Below are 12,509 nucleotides of genomic sequence, written 5' to 3' on the forward strand. Positions count from 1 at the left end.
CCCGATTGACAGGGTGTGTGTGTGTGTGTGTGTGTGTAGAGTGTGCCTAGGAGGCAAAGCCCAGACCGCCAGGAAATCAGCCCCACTGGAGTCCCCCACGCTCCATTACCATCAAGCCCTCTCCCCAGGCTAGCAACCTGGACATCTGGATTCAAGTCCTGGCCTTGTATTTCTTGGCTGAGTGGTCTTGAGAAAGTCCCTTCCCCTCTCTGCTTTCTCTTGTGTAACAATAAATAAATAATTATTCCACACAGTTGCAGGGCGCCTTTCCATTTACCAAGGGTCATTGGGTTGTCATAATTCCGGGGAGGAGGCCTGGAGAGGATGGGGAGAGGAGAGGTGCCTGGCGCAGGCTGCCCGCTGGGTGGGCCCCGTCCGACATCCCCTCCTACTCCCCAGGCTGGGCGCCCCTCTGGGTGCCTTCCACGCCAGCCTCCTGCACTGTCTGCTGCCGCAGCTGAGCAGCCCACGCCTGGCCGTGCGCAAGCGGGCAGTCGGGGCACTGGGCCACCTGGCGGCCGCCTGCAGCACCGACCTCTTCGTGGAGCTCGCGGACCACCTGCTGGATCGGCTGCCCGGCCCGCGCGCACCCGCCAGCCCCGCCGCCATCCGCACTCTGATCCAATGTCTGGGTAGCGTCGGCCGGCAGGCAGGCCACCGCCTCGGTAAGGGGGTGGAGCCCCTCTGCAAGGGGCGGGGCCGAGGCGGGGAGGTGCTGCGGAGCCTGGGGCGGGCTGCCTCCTAGATGAGGGGGCGTGGCTGATGCAGGGAGGAGCTTGGGGGAGGGGTGGGGCCCGAGCTGAGAGTAAGGGGCAGAGCATGAGTGTCAGCCACCTCCCAGGTAAGGGGGCGTGGCTGATGCCTGAAAGCGGGAGGCGGAGCTTGAGATGCTGTGGGTGGGCCCTGAGCTCGTCGTGCTGCCACCAAACTTAAATACAGTATGTTCTATTCTCCTACTTTGACAGATATAACAACCCAGAAGCCAGGTTTGAATTTTTAAAAATTTTTATTGGGGCATAATGTACATACAATAAACTGTACTACTTAAAGTGCACAGTTAAGTGTGTTTTGACCTTTGCGTACAGCTGTGAAAGTACTACCGCAATCAAGATGTAGAACATTTCCATCACCCCCCAAAAGTGTCCTGTGCCCTTTTGCAGTCCATCCCTCCCCTTGTCCCACTCCAGGCAAGCACTGATCTGCTTTCTGTCACCAGAGATGAATCTTATAGAAATGGAATCCTGCAGGTTTGAATTTATTTTCAAGCACCTCGGAGTTCTGGGCTAGAACAAGCCAGTGTGGGCAGAGTTGGCCACGGTCTGCCCCTCTTTCCCCTCTGGCTCTCTCACTGTAAGGGATTTTATGAACACACTCTGGGACCCCACCCCGAAGTCCATGCTCTGTCCACATCCCCCCTCAAACAACAGCCACCATTGGTCACTCTTGGGAGTATGAACCCATGAGGGAGCCTGAACAGGACCAGACTAGGATTCATGGTCAGTTGGGCAGGAAAATGGGGAAGCCTGTGACTGGAGAAGAGCTAGGATAGAACCCTTTAAAGCACCAAGAGGTGCCCTTGCCTGGTGCATAAGGGAGTACCTACATTTCCATGTTTCCCATCCAGGGCTACAACCTAGTGCAGGAAAGAAGATGAGGACATGAGTAAGTTTCAACGACAGATGCTACTTTAGGGCCTACTCTGTGCCAGGTGGAGCTCTTTATGTGCATCATGTCATTAATCCTCACCCAAATCTCTGCCTGGTAGGCATTGTTATCGCTACTGGAAGGACGAGTAGCCTAGGTCAGAGAAGTGGTTGTGGTGTGCCCGAGGTCACGTGGCTCATAGGTGGCAGAGACAAGGCTAGAAACTTGACATCTGCTTGACTCTGAAGCCACCGAGTGGAGTTTGCAGTGGTCAGGGCTGCAAGTGCAGGGACAGGCTGAGTGCTGTGGGCTGAGGGAGCCTGGGAGAGGGTCTGGCCTGCCCTCGGTGACACCCCTGGCCCTGTAGGCGCCCACCTGGACCGCCTGGTGCCGCTGGTGGAGGAGTTCTGCAACCTGGATGACGATGAGCTCCGGGAGTCCTGCCTCCAGGCCTTTGAGGCCTTCCTGAGGAAGTAGGTGCAGTGCGCGTGCCAGGAGACTGGGGCCCAGGGTTTCTTTGGGAAGTTGGGGGCCGAAGGGGTGGGGCATGATGCTGGCTTTGAAGCAGTACGATCTCAGGACTCAGCCCTGGGCCGGCCCCCTGCCCTCTCCTGCCTGTCCAGCTGAGCCTCCCCCATCCCGCCCCACAGGTGCCCCAAGGAGATGGGTCCTCACGTGCCCACCGTGACCAGTCTCTGCCTCCAGTACATGAAGCATGACCCGAACTATAACTACGACAGTGACAGGGATGAGGAGCAGATGGAGACAGAAGATAATGAATTCAGTGAGCAAGGTGGGTGGCCAACTTGTCATCGGGGCTGGAAAGCGGAAATGGGTGCAGCTTTCCTGGGATACCCCCCACCCCCCAGCCAAAGACACATCTAGCACCCCCATCCTGATCTTAACTCTTCCTCAGTCTCCAGCCCTGCCCTCCGTGATCTGGGTTCCCCAAGGTCCCCACCCTGTGCACAGATCCAGGTAGTGATAGTGGTAATTGCTATCATTTATGGAACATCTACTAGTGTCCTGAGCATTCTCATTTCATGCTCCTTCCAAGAACTCTTGTTATTATCCCCGTATTTCAGACAAGGAAACCCGGATTTAGGGAAGAGATTTGCCTGAAATGACACAGCTAGGAAGTTGGCAAAACTGGGACTTGGAGCCCCCACTTCTATGCTGCCATCTCTATGCCTGCTTAGTAATGGCTTCCAAGAGATGATGCTTTAACCCAGCAGAGTGAAGCTCTAATGGTGGAATGATAGGCACTAATGGGGAGAGAGATACCTGGTTGGGGAACGGATGCAGTGGCTGCCTTCCTTCTGTGCCCATGGTCCTACCTGTCACTCAGACTGCTGGCCCTGGGCCTTAGAAGCAGAGCATTGATGGAGGAGAGGGACTTAGGGCCTGGTGGGGTACTCAGAATAAGATGGGATGGTGGGAGATGAGATTGGACAGGCGTGTTGGGGCCTCGAGCGCCAAGTCAGGGAGAATGGGCGTTTTCTTGCCAATAGCCTGGAGCTATGGATGTTTCTTCCTGGGTGGCATAGGGTGGAGGTAACAAACCACAGTCCATCAGAGGACATCTGCTCTGGCGACAGGACATATCCATGGGACCATCCACATGGCCCACTATGGCTTCTCCAGACTCCAGTGCTCTGCAAGTCTGAGTCATCTACAGAGTGGCATGGGTAGAAAGAACACACTGGCCTCTGGATCTGTGCCTGGTGGTGTCCCTAGTTAGGACCATCCCCCTCTTAACCTCATGTGCGTCTCCCCAGGTGTATGGGTGGGCCCTATGGGCCTGAATCTCAGCTCTGTTGTTTCCTAGCTGTGTGTCCTCGGGAGAGTCTCACCCTCTCTGAGCCTAATTCTTGTCGTCTACAAAATGGGGCTCACGGCGCCCTCATTCCTGAGGTGTCGTGAAGACTTGATGAGCTCTGTCCTCTCAGGGGAGCTTGGAGAGTAGAAAGCCACAAAAACACAGCTTTTCCTTGTTAGTAGTCCTGCCTGGAAGCCAGAATCAGGACTTGAGAGGCTGGGGGGAGGGGGGAAGGGGGGGAGGAGGTCAGAGGGAGGCCTGTCACCTCTCCCTTCTGGAATCCCAGTAAGTGAAACATCACCCAGTCAGTTCTGACCAAAGGATGTATTTTGTACCCCAAGTGGATTCTCTGAAATCCTCACTTAACGACTTGGAAGTTAGTTTTGTCCCTGATGTAGGCAAAACAGTGAAGGGTCTGGAGGCAAAGGGAGGATCCTGGTCTAACTCCAGCTATATCCCTGCTCGTGTAGCATGGGGTGAGCCATTCCCCCCAGTTTCCACATCTCTACAGAAGGAAAATAACACCTGTCTCACAAGGTAGTTGTGAGGCTCCAATGAGGCTGTGGGTCTGAGGTGCTTGGCATGGCCTCTGGCACGCAGTAGGTGTTCATGAAATGGCAGGTGACACTCCCAACAGCCTGCAAATAGTCAACAAAAGTTGAAACAGGCCTGGCTCCCTCCTCCCTGCCCCATCCCGGGAGACAGCCTGGGTGAGGCCAGGCTGCCGTGCTCAGGGCTCCGTGGGTGTCCTGTTCCTGCCCCAGAGAGTGAGGACGAGTACAGTGATGATGATGACATGAGCTGGAAGGTGCGCCGGGCCGCGGCCAAGTGCATGGCGGCCTTGATTGGCTCTCGGCCCGACCTGCTGCCTGACTTCCACGGCACCCTGGCGCCTGCGCTCATCTGCCGCTTCAAGGAACGCGAGGAGAACGTCAAGGCTGATGTCTTCGGGGCTTACATCGTGCTGCTGCGGCAGACGCGACCCCCGAAGGGGTGGCTGGAGTCCATGGAGGAGCCCACCCAAACGGGCAGCAACCTCCACGCGCTGCGCGGCCAGGTGGGCACGCCTCCTCCTGTCTCCCACCCTCGCTCCCCAACTCATGACTCACCCTCCCACCTGTTCACCCTCCCATCCGTCCGCCTTCCCATCCTTCTGCTGCCCCACCATCTGTCCAGCTACTGAAGTGTGTGTCCTGAGCCCTGACTGCCTGGCCCTGTGGTAGGTGCTGAGGCCCAGCGGGCAGCATGGCAGGTGAAGCCCTGGCCCCTGGACCACACAGATAGATAGCACAAATAGGGCTTCCGGCCTGCCCCCCGCAGAAGGTGTTTCTGTTTTATTCTAAGGGCCTAGAAGCCATAGGAGGGGAATTACGGGATCCCATTCCCATTTGAAGGAGCTCACTCTGGCTGCTATATGGGGAATGGAGTGTAAAAGGGCAGGAAAGAGTAGCCGCTGGAGGCCAGCAGGAGGCCATGGTAGTTGTCCAAGTGGGAGGGATGGTGCTGTGGGCTGGGCATAGGGGAAAGAGGACTGGTCAGACTGGAGGGGTAGTTTTTGGGTCTTGCTGACGGATTAGATGTGGAGGGTGAAAGACCGGAAGGTGTCATGTGAGTGCCAGGCTCTGGCTAAAGCATGAACTGCTGCTCCTTGCCACGGTGAAGGGAATATCTAGGGTTCTGTTCTGGACATTTATGTGGGAGGTCCGGCGGGTGGGGAGCACACGAGTCAACGTTGGAGATGTAGGTCTGGGAGTCTTTGCTTCACTGGCATCTAAGCTCGGGGACCAACTGGGCTCCTCTGGGGAGAGAATCTAGCCAGGGAAGGGAAAAGGGCCTCAGTGCTTCCCCGTCGTGGAATGTAGGGGTGAGAGCCAGACTGCCTTGGGTGGCCTGGAGCAAGTCACTTCATCTCTCTGACCTGCTCCCCGTCTGTAAAGAGGGCCCAGGAACAGGACCGACCGCAGAGTGCCTGGTATGGAGTGTGTGGTGGAAAGCTGGGGCTGGAGCGATCCTCCCACACCGGGGGCCCTCCATGGGCCTGTGCCTGGGCAAAGCCCCCCAGGACTGGGTGGGACAGCCAGGTTTCCTGGCTAGTCACTGATCCCCTGCAAACTGCCCACAGGTGCCTCTTGTGCTCAAGGCCCTGCAGCGGCAGCTTAAGGACCGGAGCGTCAGGGCCCGCCAGGGCTGCTTCAGCCTCCTCACCGAGCTGGCGGGCGTCCTCCCTGGCAGCCTGGCAGAGCACATGCCCGTGCTGGTAGCAGGTAGGATGGGCTGCAGCCAGGTATCTGCTGTCCTGGGCTCTTCCAGAACCCGAGCCCAGGCCTCAATCCCCGTGGGTACCCCTGCTCAGCAACCTACGGTGGCTCCCCACTGCCAGCAGTGAGAACAAAGCTGGCGTACAGGCCTTACGTCCTGGCTTCCGAGGGGTTTCCTGGCCTTGTGTCCCTCCGCCCTGGCCCTGCCAAGCCCTGACCTTTCAGAATCTGCAGCCTAAGAGCCTAGGGGTCTGGGTCCAGCTCAGACGCCTGCAGGTGCTCCACCCTCATATGCAGGGACTGCCTGTGGCCCCATAACCTTTGCACCCACCCCCACAGGCATTGTCTTCTCTCTGGTGGACCGTTCCAGCTCTTCAACTATCCGGATGGACGCCCTGGCCTTCCTACAGGGGCTGCTGGGCACAGAGCCAGCCGAGGCCTTCCACTCACACCTGCCGACTCTCCTGCCACCCGTGATGGCCTGCGTGGCTGACCCTTTCTACAAGATCGCGGCCGAGGCCCTGCTGGTGCTCCAGGAGCTGGTGCGGGCCCTGTGGCCCCTGGACAGGCCTCGGACGCTGGACCCCGAGCCATACGTTGGAGAGATGTCTGCGGCCACTCTGGCACGGCTCCGTGCCACTGACCTGGACCAGGAGGTGAAGGAGCGCGCCATCGCCTGCATGGGCCACCTCGTGGCCCACCTGGGTGACCGGCTCGGGGACGACCTAGGGCCGTCACTGGTGCTCCTCCTGGACCGCCTGCGGAATGAGATCACCCGGCTGCCTGCTGTCAAGGCGCTGACGCTGGTGGCCATGTCCCCGTTGCGGCTTGACCTGCAGCCCGTCGTGGCTGAGGCACTGCCCGTTCTGGCCTCGTTCCTGCGGAAGAACCAGCGGGCACTGCGGCTGGCCACGCTGGCCGCCCTGGACGCGCTGGCCCGGAGCCAGGGCCTTAGCCTCCCGCCGGGCGCCGTGCACGCTGTGCTGGCTGAGCTGCCTGCCCTGGTCAGTGAGAGCGACATGCATGTGGCCCAGCTGGCCGTGGATTTCCTTGCCACGGTGACCCAGGCCCAGCCGGCCTCTTTGGCCAAGGTCAGCGGCCCCGTGCTCTCGGAGCTGCTGCGGTTGCTGCGCTCGCCCCTGTTGCCCGCCGGCGTGCTGGCCGCTGCCGAAGGCTTCCTGCAGGCCCTGGTGGGGACCCGGCCCCCGTGCGTGGACTACGAGGAGCTCGTCCGCATGCTCACGGCACCTGTCTATGACCAGGCTGCGGAGGGCGGGCCAGGCTTGCACAAGCAGGTGTTTCACTCTCTGGCTCGCTGTGTGGCAGCCCTCGCGGCCGCCTGTCCCCAGGAGGCGGCAGGCACGGCAAACCGCCTGGTCTGCGATGCCAGGTCACCCCACTCCAGCACGGGGGTCAAGGTCCTGGCGTTCCTGTCGCTGGCCGAGGTGGGCCAGGTGGCCGGGCCAGGCCCCCAGCGGGAGCTGAAGGCAGTGCTCCTGGAAGCCTTGGGGTCACCCAGTGAGGACGTGAGGGCGGCCGCGTCCTATGCGCTGGGCCGCGTGGGCGCCGGGAACCTGCCCGACTTCCTGCCCTTCCTGCTGGGGCAGATCGAGGCTGAGCCCCGGCGGCAGTACGTGCTGCTGCACTCGCTCAGGGAGGCCCTGGGGGCCGCCCAGCCCGACAGCCTGAAGCCCTATGCTGAGGACATCTGGGCCCTGCTCTTCCAACGCTGTGAGGGCGCCGAGGAGGGCACCCGGGGGGTGGTGGCTGAGTGCATCGGCAAGCTGGTCCTCGTGAACCCCCCGTTCCTCCTGCCCCGATTCCGGAAGCAGCTCGCTGCAGGTAGGCGCACAGGTGTGGGCAAAGGCAGTCCAGATCGGAAGTAGGCAGTTTGCACCTGAGCGGCCCGCTCAGAGTGAGCTAATTCAGACCACTGGGTTGGAGAGTCACGGTGTGGATAAGGTAAAGGCAGAGGATCCATGAGAAAACACAGTGTTTCCAGAGACTTGCAGCCTCCTTCCGGGGGACTCTCTGGGATGGAGGAGAGAGAATCCTTAATATCCTAATATGTCCCCTCAAAAAATAAGCCTTTCATGATGCCATTTTCGTACTCATTGATGTGGACCGTAGCCTCGTGCTCCGGGTGAAAGTTAATAAAATCAGTTTTCTGTCTGCAGAGAGTGCAGCTCTCTTGGGCTGGTTGGAGCCAGGATCAAATGTCAGCGTAGACCAGGACTGGGTGCCATACCCTGGGGGTTTGGGGAGCGTCCGGCAAAAACCAGGGGCAGGTTTTGTGTGGTCAGGCAAGGGCATGTCAGGGCATTCCGAAGCTCAGGGAGGGAGAGAGCAGACAGGTGGGACTGGGGGGCTCCTGGGCAAGTGAAAGCCCCTGAGAAGGAAAGGCCTCCAGGCCTTGAGCTGGTCTGCTGGCCCACTGATAGGGTCAGTGGGTGTATTCATTGACAGCACGCAGGCAGAGTGCTGGCTATATAGTACGTGGTATGTAATTCATACTAAGTGACTAACTGCTATCATTGCTCTGTTCGTGATTCCAATTAGGCCCTTACTGGGATGCTGGGTTTAGAAGCAGCAGCTCTGTAGTCCGCACCACTGTGTGGACAGAAGAATGTATCGAGGACATTGCCTGTGACACTCACAGGGCTCTTCACGAGGATCCTTGAGAGGCCAGAGTCTTGGGATGAGCTTGGAATGGCTCTGCCATTTCCAAGCTCCGATTTGTTTCTGCCTCATGCACGCTGTTGAGCCAGCGAACCAGTCACATTTCCTTGTTAGCCGCCTGGAAGCTTGGAGCCAAATTCGTGGCCTGCTTCTCGCAAGTTTGTGGGACTTCCTAGTTGGCTCTCCCTGCCCTCACTCTAGTCTTCCTCTCACTTCTCTGCCTATATTTTCCCTCGGCCTCATTTTTTTCATTTTATTTTTTAATTAATTATTTTTAAAAAGGATTTCTTTTTTAGAGCGAGAGAGCGTGTGCACAGAGGGAGAAGGAGAGGGAGAATCTTAAGCAGACTTCCCACTGGAGCAGGGAGCCCGATGGCGGGGCTCGATCCCACGACCCTGAGATTATGACCTGAGCTGAAACCAAGAGCTGGACACTTAACTGACTGTGCCACCCAGGCACCCTATCACTTTTCTCATTTTATTTTATTTTATTTTTATTTATTTTTATTTTTTTAAGATTTTATTTATTTGACAGAGAGAGAGAGACAGCGAGAGAGGGAACACAAGCAGGGGGAGTGGGAGAGGGAGAAGCAGGCCTCCTGCAGAGCGAGGAGCCCGATGTGGGGCTCGATCCCAGGACCCTGGGATCATGACCTGAGCCAAAGGCAGACGCTTAACGACTGAGCCCCCCAGGCACCCCATTTTTCTCATTTTAAATTCACTTAATCCTGTTCTATTGTCCATGTCTTCATCAGCCACCCGGAATCTTCTCAGGAGCCAGTCAGGATAGAGAGAGTAAGAGGGAAAAAGCTGCAAGTCTAAAGTCACTTATTTACACCCTGGCACCAAAATGTAAACTTTTTTCCTGAGTCTCTAATGTAAAATCTACGTGATGGAAACAACCTTAACCCATCACTGTTGTGTGCTGGGGGAGGAGAGGAGCGAGAAGCTCTGGTTTGTTTCTTTTACCATAATAGGAGGTATATTCCCTTCCCTTTCTTCACCTTCTCTACTCAGCCAGCTGAAAAGTAAAGTTAAGTGACTTCTCCATTACCAAGCTTAGGGGGTGTTCTGAATTCTGTTGGAATCCCCTTGGCCTTCAGTTTGCCTGGAATATACCTGCCCCCTGCTTGGAGGATGCAGGCCTGAGGAGGAGGGCCCAGCCAGGCTCAGAATCAGCCATTGAATTTTGGATCTGCTGTGTGACCTGAGATACAAACTTAACCTTTCTGGGTCTTCTTCCTCATCTGTAAAATAGAGACTAATAATAATTTTTATGAAACATTTTTATTTATCTTACCATTAATTAATTAACAGGACCATTGTGAGGATTAATTGAGAGAACGCATCTGAAAAATAGAACGCAGCCCTAAGGCCTGAGCAGAGGTCTTTCTTTGGGCTCTGGATTGTTGACCACCGTCTTGGCTCCCTGTTTGCATCCTGCAGTGTGGTTACCTGAGAACTGGCAGTTTTTCTGTCAGCCACAGCAGGGAGAATTTAGGGATGAATTTTAGGCTGTCGAGGGAAATGAGAGCATTGACTTCGCCAAAGATGGGTGTTTTGAATGGGGAGGGGTCCGGTTCTGTCTCCCAGGGAGGCAGGGAGCTTGGGCGCCTTTGGACCTGTGGGTGTGCAGGATCGCCCTGCCACTCACCAAGCTGATGCGTCTCGTCCTGCAGGTCAGCCCCACACCCGGAGCACAGTTATCACGGCGCTCAAGTTCCTCGTATCTGACCAGCCCCATCCTATTGACCCCCTCCTGAAGAGCCTCATCGGTGAGCACCCCCTGCCCTCTGCCCCCGGCCCCATTCAGTCCCCACTCCCAGGCTTTGAGTCTGGGCTGATTTTCCTACACATGTGCCAAGGGAGTTGGAGACCAAGGAGGCTACCTCACTCCCATGACGGGCAGCAGGACCTGCTTTCAAATCCCTGTGCTGGCACTGAACCGCTGGGTGAGCCTAGCCTGCCCCTTCTCACCTCTGAGCCTCAGTTTCCTCCTCTGTAGAATGGGGGTAAGGTTCTAAGGTTATTTCAGAGACCCTATCCGTTACTGAGGGGAAGGTACTCCCTGAGCACGCAGGCTCTTTTTTTTTTTTTTTAAAGATTTTATTTATTTATTTGACAGAGAGAGACACAGCGAGAGAGGGAACACAAGTGGGGTGCGGGGGGGTGGGAGAGGGAGAAGCAGGCTTCCCGCAGAGCGGGGAGCCCGATGCGGGGCTCGATCCCAGGACCCTGGGATCATGACCCAAGCTGAAGGCAGACGCCTAACGACTGAGCCACCCAGGCGCCCCAGCACGCAGGCTCTTACAAGTGGAAAACCACCAGCCTCTCACATGCATTGACCTCAGTGGGCACAAAGCTGGGTAGGGCTGCACTGGAGTTGGGGAGCATGGCTCTCCAGCTTATCCCCTGTCTGAGGAGCCTTCTGTCTTGAGGAGCCCAAGTAGCTTTCATCGGTGAGCCCTCTCTTTGGGGCTCTGCAGGACCAGGCTCTTCCTAGAGAAGGCAGACATTCAAAGATCAGAGCCTGCAGGCCTGTCACCGGACCACACTGGAGTCTGGCCCTCCTCCTCCAGGCAGCCTAGTGAAGTGTGGGGAGTCTTGGGTTGGCAGCCTGGCTCTGCTACTCTCTGGCTGTGTGAGCGTGGACAGATCATCTCATCCCGAGCTATAAAACGGGGGTCCTGGTCCCCACTTGCCAGGGCACTGTTTTGGGAGACCAGGGGTCAGCAGACGTGGCCACGGTCGGGACTGGAGAACACGTCCAGAAGCCACAGCAATATCAGCAGCAGCTTCATCCCATCCCCTGACCCAGTGGGCACACACTGCCGCCAGTCCCGATTGCCCTGCCCAGGGCTGGCAGCCCCTAGGGATCTGTGCCTGGATGTTTGGTTCTTGTTGTACGTTTGAACCAGTTTTCGAGCTCTCACTGTGTATCCGGTACAAGGCTAGGTCCTTTAATACGCCTCACCATGGTTCATTCTCACAGCTCCCTGCATGGTATGTAGGCCTGGCCACATCTTACAGATGAGGAAGCAGAGGCTCAGAGAGGAGACATGAACTCAGGTCTTGCCAGCTTCCCCACAGCTGTGTTCTCAGAGAGAATAGGGGAGTCTAGGAACCAGCAGGGCACAGTGCAAGGAGCCAGAGGTAGCCAGCTCTCAGTTTGAATCCTGCTTTGCTGGAAGACTTTATGTTCTTCCCAGTGCATCATATTGGGAGGCACGGGATAGCGGTTTGCCCCGTGACTGGTGATGGTAACTCTGATTACCTTCCAGTTTTCTCCGCTCTAAGATTACTTTTTCCTGGAGCACCTGGGTAGCACAGTCGGTTGGGTGACTGATTCTTGGTTTTCGGCTCCAGTCGTGATCCTGGGGTTGTGGGATCGAGACCCACGTCGGGCTCCGCACTCAGTCTGGAGCCTGCTTGGGACTCCCTCTCCCTCTGCCCCGCTCCCACTTCTCTCTTAAATAAGGAAAATCTTTAAAATTACCTTTCCCTTTGGAATGAGTAAGTATTTTTGAGTCTGTTGAAATATCATCTTCATCAAATTTCCTTTTTTTAAGATTTTATTTATTTATTTGAGAGAGAGAACAAGCAGGGGGAGAGGCAGAGCGAGAGGGAGAAGCAGACTCCCTGCTGAGCAGGGAGCCCAACGTGGGGCTTGATCCCAGGACCCTGAGATCATGAGCTGAGCCAAAGGCAGATGCTTTAACCGACTAAGCCACCCAGGCGCCCCTTCATCAAATTTCTGCCCACTACATTCAGCATCCATTGTGGTTTCTTTCTTGCTTCAGTGATTTCTGACAGTTGCCAAATGGTGACTTCCAATTCCAGCATTCCTTTCATATTTGTTAGTTTGCCTTCTATTCTCTGGAAAAACTTTTCCTTCTCCCCCACTTATTTATTCATTGATTTATTCACATCATTATAGACTCATGGATTCCTGTTTCATTCAGTGAATTATAATTTATTACTGCCTTCATTTACTTGATTCTCAAGCTTGTCTCAGACGTGGCCAGTGGGGGCCCTTCAGGCTGGTTCCAATGTTCTGTTGACAGGTTTCCATCATCCTTTAAACATATCCTTACTTTTTGGCACAATAA

At 56.3% G+C, this 12,509-nt stretch overlaps 1 protein-coding gene across 1 annotated transcript in view; it reads left to right on the top strand.

Annotated features, from left to right (window-relative positions):
• Positions 1-12,509, top strand: part of CAND2 (cullin associated and neddylation dissociated 2 (putative)) — a 32,990-nt gene that overhangs the window by 11,609 nt on the left and 8,872 nt on the right. The window contains exons 5-11 of the mRNA XM_032411971.1: positions 400-665; positions 2,012-2,117; positions 2,295-2,437; positions 4,228-4,520; positions 5,586-5,727; positions 6,061-7,563; positions 10,080-10,175. Coding sequence (XP_032267862.1) covers positions 400-665; positions 2,012-2,117; positions 2,295-2,437; positions 4,228-4,520; positions 5,586-5,727; positions 6,061-7,563; positions 10,080-10,175 — 2,549 coding nt within the window. The remainder of the gene's footprint in view (positions 1-399; positions 666-2,011; positions 2,118-2,294; positions 2,438-4,227; positions 4,521-5,585; positions 5,728-6,060; positions 7,564-10,079; positions 10,176-12,509) is intronic.

This window comes from Phoca vitulina, unplaced genomic scaffold (assembly GCF_004348235.1).
Source record: "Phoca vitulina isolate PV1807 unplaced genomic scaffold, GSC_HSeal_1.0 scaffold13, whole genome shotgun sequence".
Taxonomy (NCBI): domain Eukaryota; kingdom Metazoa; phylum Chordata; class Mammalia; order Carnivora; family Phocidae; genus Phoca; species Phoca vitulina.